At 34.2% G+C, this 19,134-nt stretch overlaps 2 protein-coding genes across 2 annotated transcripts; both read left to right on the top strand.

The window, feature by feature from the left end:
• Positions 1-1,872: 1,872 nt before the first annotated feature.
• Positions 1,873-17,807, top strand: LOC118048740 (7-deoxyloganetin glucosyltransferase-like). Its single transcript, XM_035058547.2, has 3 exons — positions 1,873-2,481; positions 2,602-3,562; positions 17,677-17,807. Exons 1-2 carry the CDS (start codon positions 1,968-1,970, stop codon positions 3,534-3,536), a joined length of 1,449 nt encoding a protein of 482 aa, XP_034914438.1. The 5' UTR covers positions 1,873-1,967; the 3' UTR covers positions 3,537-3,562; positions 17,677-17,807.
• Positions 9,832-17,515, top strand: LOC118048759 (7-deoxyloganetin glucosyltransferase-like). The gene is made up of 3 exons (XM_073405624.1): positions 9,832-10,363; positions 10,501-11,385; positions 17,421-17,515. The coding sequence occupies exons 1-3, from the start codon at positions 9,850-9,852 to the stop codon at positions 17,498-17,500; spliced, it is 1,479 nt and encodes a 492-aa protein (XP_073261725.1). The 5' UTR covers positions 9,832-9,849; the 3' UTR covers positions 17,501-17,515.
• Positions 17,808-19,134: the final 1,327 nt, after the last annotated feature.

The raw sequence follows: 19,134 nt of genomic DNA, 5'->3' as shown, positions 1-19,134 counted from the left end.
AATTCAGATACCATTGGTAAATTTTTTACTCACTACATCATCGATAGAAAAAATTTATCGGCATCCCCTTCATCAGTAATACCACATTCCATTACTAATGATGTCAGTAAAAAAAAACTACCGATGGTTTTCACAGATGGAAAATGCATGCCAAAAAATAAAAAATTCCTGCTAGAAATATACCGATAGATTTATTTTGTCATTAATAGTGGCATATCCAATAAATATTTTTCAGCTCCCGGTGAAATGCCGACAGATGATATCCGTCTGTAAATTCGTCAGTGAGTGTGGCATTTCCACCTCTCTCTGTGAAATGTCGATAAACTGTATCCGTCTGTAAATTCATCGGTGAGTGTGGCATTTCCACCACCCTCTATGAAATGCCGACAGAAATATCCCCTTTGTAAATCCCTCGGTGGGTGTTTTTAAATTTGTTTTTTTAATTATTTAGAATATATAATATAAAATTATATAAATTAATAGTAAAAAAAATCAATTATGCAAATAAAATTTTATTAAACATCAAAAATAAAATAAAAACTTAAATAATATTCATACAAATGGAATGTATTTCAAAAACAATATTAAATTAGTACAATGACGGAGGAGGAGGAGGAGACTTGTTATTCTCGGAATTATACGGCAAAAAAAGAGCGCATATATATCACAACTCTATGATGTCAAGTTCATGACCATTTAGCAAAGTTTGTTTATAATCGCCGAGAGTTGATTGTATTTCTTGGTAAGATGAGTCGTGTATTGTTCCAAGATTATAAACTTTTTAAATTGGGTGCTTTAATACTGATTGGAAGGCTTCTAATGGTTAAGACATTATATGCCACCGTAAACTTTTAATCGTAATGTTGGAGCTGTACACTTAATTTTTATCAAATTTACCAAATAATTTTATCTCTGCCCACAAATCCAAATCAAAATTCAGATGGATGAAGATTTGTTAATGGAATCCATGTCTGGGTACATACTACTAGAATTTAATTCTTTTGAAATTATAGAGGTCATGCAGTAGCTAGCGACAAAATTAGCCAGTGAGTGGCTGAAGGTCCACAACAACCAATAAGATATCAGCACTGTCTTGTACGTTTGAATATATAATTCAACGACATAAACGAGTTCATTATAAATTATTATTAATTTTCAAAATAAAAGAACATATTTTTTAAATAATTATTATTTTTATTAAAACTACAATGAATGGTTATAATTCAGAAAGTGTGAATCTGATTAATTTTTTAAAGTAATTTTTATTAAAAAATATATATATTAAAAAAAATATTTTTTTAAAATAATTATTTTTTATATTAGTATATTAAAATATTTGAAAATACTAACAAATATTAATTTAAAAAAAATAAAAAATTTTAAATTTATTTAAAAATACTTTTAAAATAAACAAGATATCAATCACAAACCCTAACCAACACTATTCTCTCTTCCATCAAACGTCAGCATAATTTTGCCTTCACGATTTTATAAATTATCCACCTCATGTTGTTAAAGGTTTGATATCGTGGAATGTTACAGGCTACAAATTTATCCACCTTATTCTCTTTCAAGTAACAATAATTTGTCCACCTTATTTCGAGTGTTCTTCTAGTATATCCACCGGAAAATATGGGGGGTGGGGGGGATTCATTCACCACCATTACCTTGATTGCAAAAACTTATATGATAAATAATTTAGTGCAATATAATTATGATTACAAGATTTTAGTGTTTTATCGACGGATATAATCCGTCAATGTAAGATTCAGACTTCATTAATAATTTTTTTATCGATTAAATCATTGATAGAAAAAGTACGTCAACATCCCCTTTATCAGTAATACCATATTTCGTTGATTTTGGACCATATAAGAAATAATCACAATTCCTTGTATAACTGGTGACCAATAAATTCAGTCTTCTAACTCATAGAAGGTGTGAAATACAAAAACTAAGTGAGAAACATGGGATCTCTTCCAAAGAGCACCAAGGCTCATGCCGTGTGCGTCCCATATCCAGCTCAAGGTCACATAGCTCCTATGCTCAAAGTAGCAAAACTACTCCATCACAAAGGCTTTCACATCACCTTTGTGAACTCTGAATACAATCACAGACGTTTGCTCAAGTCCGGAGGCCGTAACTCCCTTGATGTCTTGCCTGATTTCCAGTTTGCAACCATTCCAGATGGTCTAGGTGATCAGCTTGATGCTAATGTTACCCAAGACATTTCATTTCTCTGTGACTCTACCTCAAAGGCTTGCTTAGACCCATTTCGCCAACTTCTTGCCAAACTCAATTCATCAAATGTTGTCCCGCCTGTAACTTGCATAGTAGCAGATAGTGGCATGTCCTTCGCTCTCGATGTGAAGGAGGAACTTCAAATCCCTGTCGTCACTTTCTGGACTTCAAGTGCATGTGGCACATTGGGCTATGCACATTACAAACATCTTGTTGAAAGAGGTTACACACCACTCAAAGGTACGTACTCGATACATTTATTACTAATTTCATACTACCATGAATCTTTTCGAATTAAATTGTTCGAATATACGTATGAGGTGGAGTAACGTGTTTTTATCTTTGATATCAATGATGCAGAAGAAAGCGATTTGACAAATGGATATTTGGAGACAAAAATAGACTGGATTCCTGGAATGAAAGATATTCGTCTGAAGGACCTTCCGACCTTCATTCGCACAACAGATCGAAACGACGTTATGCTAAACTTTGTGATAAGAGTAATTGATAGAGCTTCCAAAGCTTCAGCAGCTCTTTTGAATACTTTTGATGACTTAGATCATGATGTTCTGGTTGCTCTCTCATCTATGTTTCCTCCGATTTATTCTGTTGGTCCTCTTAATTTGCTTCTTGATCAAACACAGAATGATTATCTAGCATCAATTGGATCCAGTCTGTGGAAAGAAGAGACTGAATGCCTGCAATGGCTGGACTTCAAGGATCCCAATTCCGTTGTCTACGTGAATTTTGGAAGCATCACTGTCATGAATCCACAGCAACTTGAGGAGTTTTCTTGGGGACTAGCTAACAGCAAGAAGATTTTTTTATGGATAATCAGGCCTGATCTTGTCAGGGGCGAATCAGCGGTTTTGCCTCCAGAGTTTCTTGAAGAGACTAGAGAGAGAGGCCTGATGGCGAGCTGGTGTGCGCAGGAAAAAGTCCTGAAGCATTCATCGATAGGAGGGTTTTTAAGTCACATGGGGTGGAATTCCACCATTGAAAGCCTGTCCAACGGTGTGCCAATGCTATGCTGGCCTTTTTTCTCCGAACAACAGACTAACTGTAAGTTTGCTTGCGTTGATTGGGGTGTTGGCATGGAAATTGAAAGTGATGCAAATAGAGATGAAGTGGAGAAGCTTGTGATAGAGTTAATTGATGGGAAGAAAGGTAAGGAAATGAAAAGGAAGGCAATGGAATGGAAGTCAAAGGCTGAAGCGACAACGGGTGTTAATGGTTCATCATCCATGAATTTTGACAAACTTGTCGACGACGTGCTCCGGTTCCAGAAACCTTGAATTAGCTTCTTTGATGAAATTGTTGTGACATCTGCAGGTTGTCTCCCTTTAGCTTTTTTACATTGTGTCACATACTCCACTTTTCCATTCAGCCAATTGAATATATAGTTTGCTAATCTCCACGACAAGGAGCCATTAACGCGCATGCCCATGCTCCTAATCCATTCGCATTAGCATGGTGGTTCAATAATGTGAGAAACAAAAATACAAAACTTATCCGTATGCATGGAAAAAATTTACACTTTCAGAATTCATTGTTCACGAGGCTTAAGGAAAACTTCTAACCTTTCTGGTAATGGTATGAAATGTTGAAATAGACTTGTTGGGCTTAGTAATCATCAGAAATCGCGAAACCTGTAAACTAGATGATTCACTGGTGCTAAAGTTAGTGAGGTTGTAAGAATAATAACACTTTAAGGGTTGTGCTTACAAGAAAAGTGACCTACCTTACCTCGTGATTTATGAATATTTTAAAAGTGAAGAATCACTCTAACCTGCATATAGATAACGGTAAAGTGTGAAAAATACTTTAATACTTGGTTTGAAATCAAGTATTGTTGAATCGAAAGGACATTGACATACGAATCCTCCATTAGACATGGATATGCTAAATACCCAATTATAATATGAGGATATGATAGCACTCATAAGTTGGGTGCAAATATTGTTGGTCGGACTTTATTTACCAAGCCTTGCCTAGTGCCTTCGGGTTTCTGTTTGGGTTTGTTCTCCAGGGAGCATTTCATTGGTAGACTTGGTGAACAAACCGAACCCATCTTGGAGAATAAGTGATTGTAGGCCAGTTGGATCAATTAGGATCAATCATCCCAAGTTTAGGAGAGCATTGGGTCATATGGTCTATCTAGGCTTAAAAAATGTAAAATGTGCACTCGGGCTCTAGATCTCCTAGTACAATCCATGATCATTTAGGCTTTGGGTTTAGGCCTTACCTCATACACTATGACTTGGTCTTGGTGTTTTAAGTGTGAATTCTAGACTTATTAATTACCCTTTAAGTCAGTATTAAAACTATTTTCTTATCTCTCTTTAATTAAAGTCAATTAGAAAATAAACAATCAAATTAACCCTAGTTACTAAACAACTTAAAACAAGCACTAAATTTTAATTTAGTACAAGCCTTAAAAACTAAAGAGATTGATAAAGCTAACCAACAGAAACACAAGTAGTTACATTTAATTTAGTCGAAAAATATTCCTAAAATTTACTAATTTCTAACACAACAAATAATTAAATCTCAATTGCTTCATAGATTAGAGAGATTAAACAATTGCATATTTAATATATAACCCAGCAAGAGATTGCAACGAATAATAAACTAGAGGTCTCATAGTAATTAAACAAGAAAACAATAAAAAATAGGCACAAAAAAAATCCAATACTCAAAGCAAAATTAGTTACACAGTACCATCAAGAATATCATAAAGAAGAGGAAGAAATTGGGGAAGAGGAAGAAAAAAGAGAGAAGGGAGATAAAATCCGATATGATCTCCCTTTTTCTCCTTTACACATTTTTTTTGTTTCCTCTTTAGAAGCTTGCAAAATCTTCTAAAATACTCCCTAATAATAACTACCAAGTCTAAATATTCAAAGCAATTATTAAATAATAAAATAGAGTTATAATATAACGAGAAAAGTGATGTCTTCATCTATAATTCATGCATCAAGTTTGGAAGCTTCCGAAAATAAATTACATCATATTAGATTTGCATGCTTAAGGACATTCCAGCATGTTGGCAGCATAGGTGCAATGTCTTTACAGAATTCGATCTGAATTTGTGGATGGAGGTTGGATCGTCTGGTGGACCCGAAAAAAATCGGTTGAGAACTTGCAAGTGGCCAGTAGTGTTTCAACCGTTGGGAGCTCCTAATCAGTATCAAGCTGTAACAGCCCGGCCCAACATGCTGAATATTGTCCGCTTTGGGTTTTACCGCCCTCACGGTTTTGTTCCTGGTGACGCGAGCCCACTTCTGAGCCTGACGCCCCAAAACGCGTTCAACATGTTAGCACCAGCACTACTAATAAGGCCAGCAACACATCCCTCACCCGCCGATGTGGGATCTTACAATCCACCCCCTTAAGGAGCCCGACGACCTCGTCGGCACAACCGGACATCCAGTGAGGTCGGCTCTGATACCAAATGTAACAGCCCCGCCCAACATGCTGAATATTGTCCGCTTTGGGCTTTACCGCCCTCACGGTTTTGTTCTTGGTGATGCGAGCCCACTTTTTGAGCCTGACGCCCCAAAACGCGTTCAAACATGTTTAGCACCAGCACTACAATAAGGTCAGCAACACATCCCTCACCCGCCGATGTGGGATCTTACACAAGCACCCAATTTAAAGAGTTCGTGGCTTTGCAGCAACACACGGTACAACTCACCGAAAAATACGACCACCTATTAGCGGAGTATGCACAAGTTAAAGCGAAGCATGCACAACAAAAAGCGAATCATGAACAGCTTCGTGAAATGATCATGAACATGGCATCACAGAGTGGAACATGTGTGCCTAATTCTTTTTTTCCGTATAACCACCAGCCTCCTCCTCCTCCAGCTCCATCTTTATATTAATTTGTAATAAATATTATTTACCTTTAATATTTCATTTAATATTTTTTTTTGAAAACACATTCAGTTTGTAATGAATATTATTTAACTTTATTGTTTTTTTTTTTTTTTAATGTTTAATAGAAATTTTATTTGTATAACTTTGGTTGGTATTTCAACCACTCACTAACAAAGTTACTAACGGTAATTGTCCGTCGGTAAATCATGCTATCACCGATGGGATAAAATCCGTCGATATATTTCAAGTGGGAAACTTTTTTTTTTTTGCGCGAAATTTCCGTTGTAAAAACCATCGGCAAATGTTTTTTTGTGTTGCCGACCGATATAGCGACGGAATGTGGAATTACCGAAAAAAGGAAAGCCAATGGCGTATTCCGTTGGTGAAGATGTTGGTAAATAAATTACCGACGAGCTCGTAATCACACATCAACATAATATTTCCGTCGGTAAAACTATAAAATCTTGTAATGTATTTTTTCAGTGTAAATTCCGAGGGATTTATTTAACCTTAAAGACCAGGTAAAAAGGAAACGAATTTAGCATTATGAAGACTCCTGATCAAAAAACTTAAGAAAACTTGACGATTTTTGGTAGCAAATGGGAAGGTAAAAAGAGCATAAAACAACTCAAACAAGGTTTCGAAAAAAAAATATTTCTCTGCTTTGTCAATCTTACGAACATGAGCTAAACTCCTACACTCAGTTCAAAAAAGGTATACACCGTCTCCAGCACGTGGAGTCCAAAATTGAGTAACAACAAACGTCATGGATACACTAATAGAAATAGAAATACCATTATATTATAGCAACCATAAATAAAGAAAAACAGTGTAGCTTATCTCAAGAAAGCCATACTAGAGGTGTTAATACCATTCCATTACACAACCAATCCCTTGCCTATAATTTCTAAAGACCAATTAGGGTTCCTAATAACCATAATACTAGATGACGACTTCTTATTCAACCATATACCTCTCAACTCGTTTGGGAATGGTTGCCGCAATGTCATGCTCTCACGAAGGGCATGACAACCCTAATTCATATTTTATTTTTGAATATTTTCTTTAATCAGAATTTTTTTTATTGTTCCTTCTTTACAATATACGTTACAGACACTTGGATGAGTGGGCCACCCTAGATGCCTTTGAGAGCTACATGAGACAGTAAGGGAAAGAGTCATTTCTGTATCCGGGAGTGAAAGTAGCCCACCCGAATTTATGGCCTATCTCTATTCAAATGTATCTTCGTGACCAATCATCACTGATAGTTAAGACATATCTCATAATCAATCTCTATTTCACATGAATTGCAACACCAATGGTGGAGGTTTTTATGTGGCTGATGCTTTTTCAAAAGAAAGACTTCTAGGATTTCTGATGGAGGAAAGGCGTGATTGATGCAACAACAATTTTAGCATGGAATTCTGCACATAAGGAGTTATAGCTTTGATTTTGAATCTGTATTTCTTTGTTATTCTTAATGGTTTCTGGGTCATTAGTCTTGCTTGTCATTAGTTTTCTTTTGAATCTTATATATATATATATTTGTTTTGATTTTGAAACATAAAAATAAATTGAAATGAAATATTAAGGGATGAAATTAAAAATAAAATCTAATTAATTAAAGAATTAAAAAAATAATAAGAATTATAATGAGGAATGAGATTGAAGAAAAAAATAGTTAAAAAAAGATAAAAAACAAAACAAATAGTTATCAACAAACAAATGAAGAAGAATAAAATTTGATATGAAAAACACATGACACTCCCATACTTTGGCATTTTTTTTTTTTAATTAATGAATACTTTATATTTATCAAAAGATTAAGTTGCCCCTAACTCAACATGAATATATCAACAAGACTGAAGAAAAATATAAATAAATATCCTAGAAAGAGATATTTTTTAATTTGCTTTTCATGGCAAGTAAGTAATTCTATTAGGCATAAAAAATAAAATTGTCTGCAAGCCTCCTAATGCAAGTTAAATTTATTTATTTTTGCTTTTAATGTTAGTTCAGTCATTGTATTATTTATAATAAAAGTTAAAAGTTAGATTTGCCCCTAATAACAAATGTATCCCTATAAAAAGATTTGCCCTAATAACAAATGTATCCTTATAGCCAAGGCACATTCAGTACGGTTAATTTCTTAAGTCGACCCTCTCAAATACATTATCTTAAGGCTAGTATGACTAAGGAGATTGACAAAATGGGCATTATTGCTTCAAAAATTAAGATTTTCTATCTATTACAAAAGGCTATTTGGGGGGAAATATTAGTTGATTCTCTTGTCGATTATCCTACTTTGATGAATGAAAGATTTCTAAAGACCTACTTGATATGGATTTCTTGTTCATTGAAATGCCAAAACCTTGAAAAATATTCTTTGATGGTACAACATGACAAAATAGAGTTTGTGCCTAAGTAATTTTTGCCACATCGTAAGGAGAGGTCTTGCCATTCACCTTCTTTCTTATTGAATGTTGTTCTAACAAAATGTTTGGATATTAATCCTCGATTTTTTGGGTTGAAAAATGAGAAATTTATGAGGAATAAATTATTACTAATGGGATGAAAAATCCCAATAAATTTATTTAGATCATGGATGGAGTAGAGAAATAAATTGGTATGCCGAAACAATATTCGAATTATAAATCGCATAAGTTCCCTAATCAGTAAAATAGTTATTTAAAAGAAATTTTTTTTTTAATTGTGATTAAAATGTTAGAAAATAATAAAAAATAGAATGAAATTCTGAACAAACTAATATATGATTTTACGTGTGAATATCGTACAATCACATAGTTTTTAACCAAAAAGGGAGAGAATTCAAGGGAAGATTTTTTATTATGAATAAGGATCTAAGTCCCCAATGAATTATTTTGAAGATCTTGACAATTTCAATAAATAAAATAATACCCAAATTTGGGTTTTTGGTGTAAAATTACCTACTGTCCCAATTTACGATATCAAACATAACTCTCAATCTGATCATTTGATCAAGTTAAAATGTTATAAGGAGTCTCCTGAAAAATGTACTATTAATGACTTTTTTATAATATTGAGAATCCCCTCTTATTTTTGGTATTTTCAAGGTAGTATAACATGCAGAAGTTAGGGCACATGCCAATTTTCTGGTATTCTAAATCGAGGAATTTCATCATGGACTTTGCAGCATAGAAGTTCTCTTATATGTTTTGTAGTAAATATTTTGCAACTCTCGATAAAATACCGATGGCCACAAACCATCGGTATTTGTGCTATACTTTTACTTGTTTTGTTTGTAATGCCTATTTAACCTTTGCACAAACACTTAAATTACAAACTTACTGCATGCACAGCACAATAACAATAACAAAATAATTATAAAATAAATATTTCATGTTTCAAAATATCATCCATAATATATATATATATGCAGGGCGGAACCAAAAAATAAAATTAAAGGGGCTAAAATGTTGTGATTTGTGCGGTGTCTTATAAGAATATTAAGAATGAACTCAAAGAGGGCTGAAAATTTTTTTTCCTTGCGCAAGCCTCCCCTTGTCTCCGCCCCTGTATAGATGCATGGTTAGGATTTTCTTTGTAGGACCAGGCTTGCGTGGCCTTTTTTCAAGTGCTAATAATATTCCCAGAAGGGGGCACTCACCTATTATTTTTTTTTATCTATAAGAAGGGGCCTCTCTCCTTCCTCAACATCCAATATTTTTGTGTGTGATCGGAGAGATGGTGTCCATAGACTTGGCAAATAAACCCCATGCCGTGTGTATCCCTTTTCCAGCCCAGGGTCACATAAACCCAATGCTAAAACTAGCAAAACTACTCCACTTCAAAGGTTTTGACATAACCTTTGTTAATACAGAGTATAACCACAGACGCTTACTCAAGTCTAGAGGCAGCAGCTCTCTTGATGGCTTGCCAGACTTCCAGTTTAAGACCATTCCTGATGGTCTTCCACCATCAGATATTGCTGATGCCACTCAAGACATCCCATCTCTCTGTGACTGCACCTCCACGACTTGCTTAGCCCCATTTCGTGATCTTATTGCCAACCTCAACTCCTCCAGTATTGTGCCCCAGGTGACATGTATTATCTCTGATGCTTGCATGAGCTTCACTCTTGACGCAGCTGAAGAATTCGGAATTCCTGAAGCGCTGTTTTGGACACCCAGCGCCTGTGGTGTTTTGGGCTACGCACAATATCTTTCTCTTATCGAAAGAGGCTTGACACCTCTGAAAGGTACACAGCTTTTTAAAACGGAAAATTCAGAATGTGGGTGCATGATTTTATGATCAAGTTTTCCTTTTCTATTTAGTTCATTAGAAGTTAAAATTTTACCAAGACTCAGAAGGTCAGAGCCTGCATAATTTACCAAGAACGAAAATTAATCTTCATTTGTAACTTTTTTTTTGGGTACTTAGAAACATCCATAGATTGGATTCCAGGAATGAAAAATATCCGTTTGAGGGATCTTCCAAGTTTTGTCAGAACTACAGACATAAACGACTCCATGCTTCACTTCGCGATAAGAGAAATAGACAGAACCTCAAGAGCTTCTGCTGTCATTATTAACACCTTTGACTCCTTCGAACAAGATGTTTTGGATGCTTTATCCCCAATGTTTCCTCCAATTTACACACTTGGTCCTCTCCAGTTGCATGTTGATCAGATTCCAAATGGTAATCTGAAAAATATTGGCTCCAATCTTTGGAAAGATCATCCAGAGTGCATTGAATGGCTTGATTCAAAAGGACCAAACTCCGTTGTGCATGTAAATTTTGGTAGCATCACTGTAATAACTGCACAGCAAATGATTGAATTTGCTTGGGGACTAGCCAACAGCAACAAACCTTTCTTATGGATAATAAGGCCTGATCTTATTGAAGGTGAAGCCGCGATGTTCCCACCTGAATTTTTATCTGTAACAAAGGATAGAAGTTTGCTAGTAAGCTGGTGTCCTCAAGAACAAGTCTTGAAGCATCCTTCCATAGGAGGGTTTGTAAGTCACATGGGGTGGAACTCGACATTGGAAAGTATCTGTGGCGGTGTCCCAATGGTTTGTTGGCCATTTTTCGCTGAGCAACAGACCAACTGTTGGTTTGCTTGTACTAAGTGGGGTATCGGAATGGAGATAGAAAGCAACGTGAAAAGAGATGAAGTGGAAAAACTTGTGAGGGAGTTAATGGAGGGGGAGAAGGGAAAAGATATGAAAACGAAGGCAATGGAATGGAAAACCAAGGCAGAGGAGGCAGCTTGGACCGGTGATGCGTCTCATCGGAATCTGGATCGACTGGTAAAAGTTCTTGCAAGCGAGCAAATACATTATTTTTGGCAAATAACTTCAAGCATTGAGTAACCTACTGTATTTTTTTGGCAGAGAAATATGTTGTAACCCAGGTACCACACAAAAAATAAAAATAAAAAAATATATATAATAATAATAACAAAAATAATAATAATAAATAATAATAAAATAATAATAATAATAATAATAAATAAATAAATAAATATATAGCTGGAAGAAATTAGAAAAAATAATAGGAGGTGGGAGCGCTCAGAAAATGGTCAGAAAAATTGGTTAAAGAGGTTAAAAATACAAAGATTTAAATTTTAACAGTATATTCTTGAATGATGAGAGTCCTGTTGGAAAAGAAATTTTAAATTGAGGAGAAAAGTCCAAAATTGGATGTTTATGGGCTTAATTGGATTTTATTGAAGGTTTAATTGAATTTATAGAGGATTTGATTGCAAGAAAAATGGATTTTAAGTCAATTTGGGCTTTAATTGGAAGAAATTAAAGTTCTGGGGTCCAATTATAATTTTTAAGAGTTGATTTGGTCAAATCAGGGGCTTAATTGCATAAATATTGAAGTTTAATAGCCAATTAGGGACTTAATTGAGAAAATCCGAAACCAAGGACCAAATTGGAAAAGGCGCGTAAATATAGGGGCTGTAATTATCAAAATCAGGGGTCAAATTGAAGAAATTAGAAGTTTATTGATCAATTAAGGGTCTAATTGCATAAATCAAAGGCCAAGGACTGAAGTGAAAAATGCGGCCAACTATTGGGGCGAAGACGAAAATTGGAAGGGATGCAAGTAAAATGAACAAAAGATAATTAAGGATTGATTTGGAAGTTGACGTGTTGGTGCCATATTTAAATGAAACGGCTTGTTTTGTCCAAAACAACGTCGTTTCATGTTGAAAAAAAAAAAGAGAAAACAGAACGGTGTCGTTTTGAACGACATTGTTCCTCTTTCTTCTTCCCCTGGACGTGCAGCAGGGGAAGAGAAAGCATTTTTATTTTCTTCCTCTTTCTTCATTAATTCTTGCGATCTGCGTGCCCTGCAGAAGACTCGAAACCCCAAGCACCTTGATGATGAGAAGTCAGGGGTGCCGCGCCTTGCCAGCCGCGCCCACCAACCAACCCAATGCTGCCCTGCTCCCCATGCACAGTAATGAAGAGGCCTCGCTCCCTTGCCCCTTATAAATGGAGACTTAACGCCAGCATGCGAGGGGGCAGGGAGAACGAACCGAAGAGAGGAGTGAACAAATCGAAAACAAAAAAAGAGAATCGAAAGGAGAGAGAAAGGACCGAACAAGAGAGAACCATTAGTAAACCCAAAATTGAGAGGGAGGAAAAAGTTTGAAACGGGGTAGAAAACTTAAAAAACAAACTGGGAGGATAAAGGGAAACCACCGAAAACGAAAGAAGAGGAAAGCACACAGAGGAGAAAGGAAGAGCAGTAACCTCTCCCTCCGCCGCTTGAAACAGTAGCACCACTGCTGGGAGTCGCCGTCCGTGAGCCACAACACCGCCACCAGCCTCCACCACAGCACCACCAGTGAAGCAGTCCAACCAGCAGCACCGCCTCCTCTGCACCAGGTAAAGTCTTCTTCCCCCTGCATTTTTTCCACTTATGCGTTTTCCTCCTCCATGCAGAACAAATGTTCTGCATGCAGGAGGATGGGAGAGGAAAAATAATTCCCCCCCCGGTTGGTTTTCTTGGTGCTGGGCCAGGTTGGTTCTGGCCCAGCACTAGTGGGTTTCCTTCGCTGAGCCAGGCTAGTTCTGGCTCAGCTCTAATGTGTTGGTGGGCCAGACCAATTCTGGCCCAGCCGACCCGACCCAGACTAAAGAGGGAAATCTTGTTGGGCCGAGATCAGCCCAACCCTTTTGGGGCGGAGTCCGTCCTAGCTCAGCCCGCCTAATATTATATATTATTTATTATAATGTTTATATATATATATATAAAATAAAATAAAAAATCTAAAAAATCCTTAAAAAATTTGTTGATTTTCCTGCATATTTTTATCAAAATTGCTTAATATTGGTTTGTATTTTTATACCGTAAAGATACAAATTCAGTATTAAAATACCCGGTTTTCATCATAACATCGAAAAAAGAAATTTAAAAAATAAAAAATGTTTTGCTTTCAAAAAATTCTGAAAAAAATCCTTAAAAAAATATTGTTGATTTTCCTGCATATTTTTATCAAAATTGTTTTAATATTGGTTTGTATTTTTATACCGTAAAGATACAAATCCAGTATTAAAATACCCGATTTTTCGTCAAGACATCAATATATATATATATATATATATATATATATATATATATATATAATGTTTTTGTTTTAATGCATACGGTCTAGTCTCTCCAAAATAAAGAAAAAAAAATCATCACATCATATTTTCATACAACAAAAAAAATTTCAAAAAAATACATTGTATTAGCATGCACTTTGGCTTTAACAACAAGTTTGTTAGAACCACGAGAACTAGGCCAATATTTCAAAAATTCTAAAAAAAAATTTTTTTTCTTCTTTTAGTATTTGGGATTACGAATTTATATGTAAAATGTATTCTTGATATAAAAAATATAGTTTTCATATAAACTTTAGAACAGTTAGGTTTTTACCCGATAAAATAAAGACCTCTTTACTGAGGAGGGTTTTTCTTGAACCGTAGATAGACCAACAATTAGAAATACAATAACACCTTAGCTTTTATCAGGCAATCAAACAATGCAGCTTATCTTAGGTAAGGCGTATTTGGGGTGCTAATACCTTCCCTTTACGCAATCAGTTCTCGTGCCCGATCTCTGAGACCAGTTAGGGTTCCTGATGACCAAAATACTAGGTGGCGACTCCCATTCCATTTTCCACCGATAAAAGACAAGAATTTATTTTCTCCTCATATTTACCAGATAAAGATATCATGCATTTTAGATTTGAAGTGGAACACATTTTCGCCGCGACGCCGCACACGTGCGACAAAATATAATCTAAAAAAAATATCTTGATATAATAAATTCATCTATTATTTGCTACATTTTCTTAATTTAATTTGCTTCTATTACGTTCAACATAATTTTGGCTAAGATCTTAGCAAGAAAATATATGTCCATAAGCTGTGTGTGACCTTTCACGCGTTTATTGAAACACTAATGCCAACGAGAGAAACTTTTCTATATAGTATATAGTACTTTGCTATTCTGTATCGTATTACAATAGATACATAAGAAGAAGAGATAAACATGAAAAAAGAATTCTTATCATTTTTTTTTGGGGATAATATATAATTTTCTCTATCCCAAAAAAAAATGATAAGAATATATATATACACACTTTAAGCATTAGTGGGTGTTTGTTTATGCAATAGCTTTAGCTTTTAAAGCAAACCACATAAACTATACATTTGGTAACATGAAAAAATCAGTTTATTGTTTATTGTGCCCTATAATTTTTTTTCATCAAACCGGTGTTTTGCTCATATCAGATGGGAGCTGCTTCTCTTGTAATTCACTTGGGCACTGTTCATAACAGTGCCCATGTCAAGTGATGCCAGGTGAATTATAATTCACCTGCAACACGAGAAGCATTCACCTGGCACTGTTCACGTGAACAGTGCCAGCTGAATTTTGTTGTCATTGTTGACGTGAGCAGTATTCATTAGATCACGTTCAACCTGATAAATTTTTTAATTTTTTTTTAAAATTATGTTTTACTCAAAAAAATAATGTTTAATATTATTTAATAACACTAAATAAATTAAAAGAATATCGCATGATGACGTAGTATTTGTGGAATTTGATCGCAATTCCAATTTTGTTTTTGATGATATTTTATCTTATTTTGGTGCACGCTCAAAAAACCATGGAAACTATAGTTCTTATGAAATGAATTTCATACGTGATAAAATTGTAGTTAAGTTAATGAAATAATAAAAAGTATTTGATATAAAATATTATTTATTTAATGATGTAATAATGATAATTAAATCTATAATATTTAAATTAAAAATCATCAATATTATATTTTCATTGCAGCTGATGGCAGTGCTTACTTCAGCATATATAGAATAAGTGTTTAATACAAAGAGATGGTTCAACTGGATTGGAGTGTCTAACAAGTTGGGAATGCCGTCCTGATATTAGGTTAGATTTGATATTTCAAAAAAGTTGGGAGTGTCCAATAATTTTCTTCCTTTCCATCTCTTCTTTCGTAAATAAACAGTAAGCCTAACCTCACTCGATTAACATGAGCATGGGAAGAAAATTGAATAATAATAATAAAAAGGCCAGTATGATGAATTAATTATTATTATTAATTAACATAAACTAAATTATTTAGGGAAAGTACTATAATAATAAACAATACTTTCCTCAAATTTTCCCAATTAAAAAATAAAGGGTGTTATAATCTTTTTATAGGGATACATTTGTTATTAGGGGCAAATCTAACTTTTAACTTTTATTATAAATAATACAATGACTGAACTAACATTAAAAGCAAAAATAAATAAATTTAACTTGCATTAGGAGGCTTGCAGACAATTTTATTTTTTAAGCCTAATAGAATTACTCACTTGCCATGAAAAGCAAATTAAAAAAATATCTCTTTCTAGGATATTTATTTATATTTTTCTTCAGTCTTGTTGATATATTCATGTTGAGTTAGGGGCAACTTAATCTTTTGATAAATATAAAGTATTCATTAATTAAAAAAAAAAAAGATGCCAAAGTATGGAGTGTCATGTGTTTTTCATATCAAATTTTATTCTTCTTCATTTGTTTTGTTGATAACTATTTGTTTTGTTTTTTATCTTTTTTAACTATTTTTTTCTTCAATCTCATTCCTCATTATAATTCTTCTTATTTTTTTTTAATCCTTTAATTAATTAGATTTTATTTTTAATTTCATCCCTTAATATTTCATTTCAATTTTATTTTATGTTTCAAAATCAAAACAAATATATATATATAATATATATATATATATAATATATATATATTATATATATATATAAGATTCAAAAGAAAACTAATGACAAGCAAGACTAATGACCCAGAAACCATTAAGAATAACAAAGAAATACAGATTCAAAATCAAGCTATAACTCCTTATGTGCAGAATTCCATGCTAAAATTTGTTGTTGCATCAATCACGCCTTTCCTCCATCAGAAATCCTAGAAGTCTTTCTTTTGAAAAAGCATCAGCCACATAAAAACCTCCACCATTGGTGTTGCAATTCATGTGAAATAGAGATTGATTATGAGATATGTCTTAACTATCAGTGATGATTGGTCACGAAGATACATTTGAATAGAGATAGGCCATAAATTCGGGTGGCCTACTTTCACTCCCGGATATAGAAATGACTCTTTCCCTTACTGTCTCATGTAGCTCTCAAAGGCATCTAGGGTGGCCCACTCATCCAAGTGTCTGTAACGTATATTGTAAAGAAGGAACAATAAAAAAAAATCTGATTAAAGAAAATATTCAAAAATAAAATATGAATTAGAGTTGTCATGCCCTTCGTGAGAGCATGTCATTGCGGCAACCATTCCCAAACGAGTTGAGAGGTATATGGTTGAATAAGAAGTCGTCATTTAATATTATGGTTATTAGGAACCCTAATTGGTCTTTAGAAATTATAGGCAAGGGATTGGTTGTGTAATGGGATGGTATTAACACCTCTAGTATGGCTTTCTTGAGATAAGCTACACTGTTTTTTATTTATTTATGGTTGCTATAATATAATGGTATTTCTATTTCTATTAGTGTATCCATGACGTTTGTTGTTACTCAATTTTGAACTCCACGTGCTAGAGACGGTGCTGGAGACAGTAAACTAACTGTAAGTTTGCTTGTGTTGATTGGGGTGTTGGCATGGAAATTGAAAGTGATGCAAAGGGAGATGAAGTAGAGAAGCTTGTGATAGAGTTAATTGATGGGGAGAAAGGTAAGGAAATGAAAAGGAAGGCAATGGAATGGAAGTCAAAGGCTGAAGCGACAACGGGTGTTAGTGGTTCATCATCCATGAATTTTGACAAACTTGTCGACGACGTGCTCCGGTTCCAGAAACCTTGAATTATCTTCATCATCCAGGTTGTCTGCCTTTAGCTTTTTTATTGATCATCCATTCGCATTAGCATGGTGGTTCAATAATGTGAGAAACAAAAATACAAAACTTATCCGTATAGCATTAGCGAATTAGCATTGTTCACATTCGCATGGAAAAAATTTACACTTTCAGAATTCATTGTTCACATTCGCATTAGCATTAGCGAATTAGCATGGAGGTTTAAGGAAAACTTCTAACCTTTCTGGTAATGGTATGAAATGTTGAAATAGACTTGTTGGGCTTAGTAATCATCAGAAATCGCGAAACCTGTAAACTAGATGATTCTCTGATGCTAAAGTTAGTGAGGTTGTAAGAATAATAACACTTAAGGGTTGTGCTTACAAGAAAAGTGACCTACCTTACCTCGTGAGTTATGAATATTTTAAAAGTGAAGAATCACTCTAACCTGCATATAGACAAGGGTAAAGTGTGAAAAATAGTTTAATACTTGGTTTGAAATCAATTATTTAAGATAATAGCCCATAATAGTTGGTAGTGTATTGTTGAATCGAAAGGGCATTGACATACGAATCCTCCATTAGACATGGATATGCTAAATACCCAATTATAATATGAGGATATGATAGCATTTAATGATATGATATTGTTGGTCGGACTTTATTTACCAAGCCTTGCCTAGTGCCTTCGGGTTTCTGTTTGGGTTTGTTCCCAGGGAGCATTTCATTGCTAGACTTGGTGAACAAACCGAACCCATCTTGGAGAATAAGTGATTGTAGGCCAGTTGGATCAATTAGGATCATCCCAAGTTTAGGAGAGCATTGGGTCATATGGTCTATCTAGGCTTAAGAAATGTAAAATGTGCACTCGGGCTCTAGATCTCCTAGTACAATCCATGATCATTTAGGCTTTGGGTTTAGGCCTTACCTCATACACTATGACTTCGTCCTGGTGTTTTAAGTGTGAATTCTAGACTTATTAATTACCCTTAAAGTCATTATTAGAACTATTTTCTTATCACTCTTTAATTATAGTCAATTAGAAAATAATCAATCAAATTAACCCTAGCTACTAAACAACTTAAAACAAACACTACAATTTAATTTAGTACTAGCCTTAAAAACTAAAGAGAATGATGAAGCTAACCACTAGATGCACAAGCAATTATATTTAATTTAGTTGAAAAATCTGCCTAAAATTTACTAATTTCTAACACAACAAATAATTAAATCTTAGTTGCTTCACATATTAGAGAGATTAAACAATTGCATATTTAATATATAACCTAGCAGGAGATTCTAATGAATAATAAACGAGAGGTCTCATAGTAATTAAACAAGAAAATAATGAAAAAAAGACACAGAAAAAATCCAATACACAAAGCAAAATTAGTTACACAGTACCATCAAGAATATCATAAAGAAGAGAAAGAAATTGGGGAAGAGGAAGAAAAAAGAGAGAAGGGAGACAAAATCCGATATGATCTCCCTTTTTCTCCTTTACACATTTTTTTTGTTTCCTCTTTAGAAGCCTACAAAATCTTCTAAAATACTCTCTAATAATAACCACCAAAACTAAACATTCAATGAGATTATTAAATAATAAAATAGTGTTATAATATAACAAGAAAAGTGATGTCTTA

Source organism: Populus alba, chromosome 17 (genome assembly GCF_005239225.2).
Source record: "Populus alba chromosome 17, ASM523922v2, whole genome shotgun sequence".
NCBI classification, from domain to species: Eukaryota; Viridiplantae; Streptophyta; class Magnoliopsida; order Malpighiales; family Salicaceae; genus Populus; species Populus alba.
Note: the sequence above shows the minus strand (reverse complement) of the source record. Positions and strands in the feature narration are given on the sequence as shown.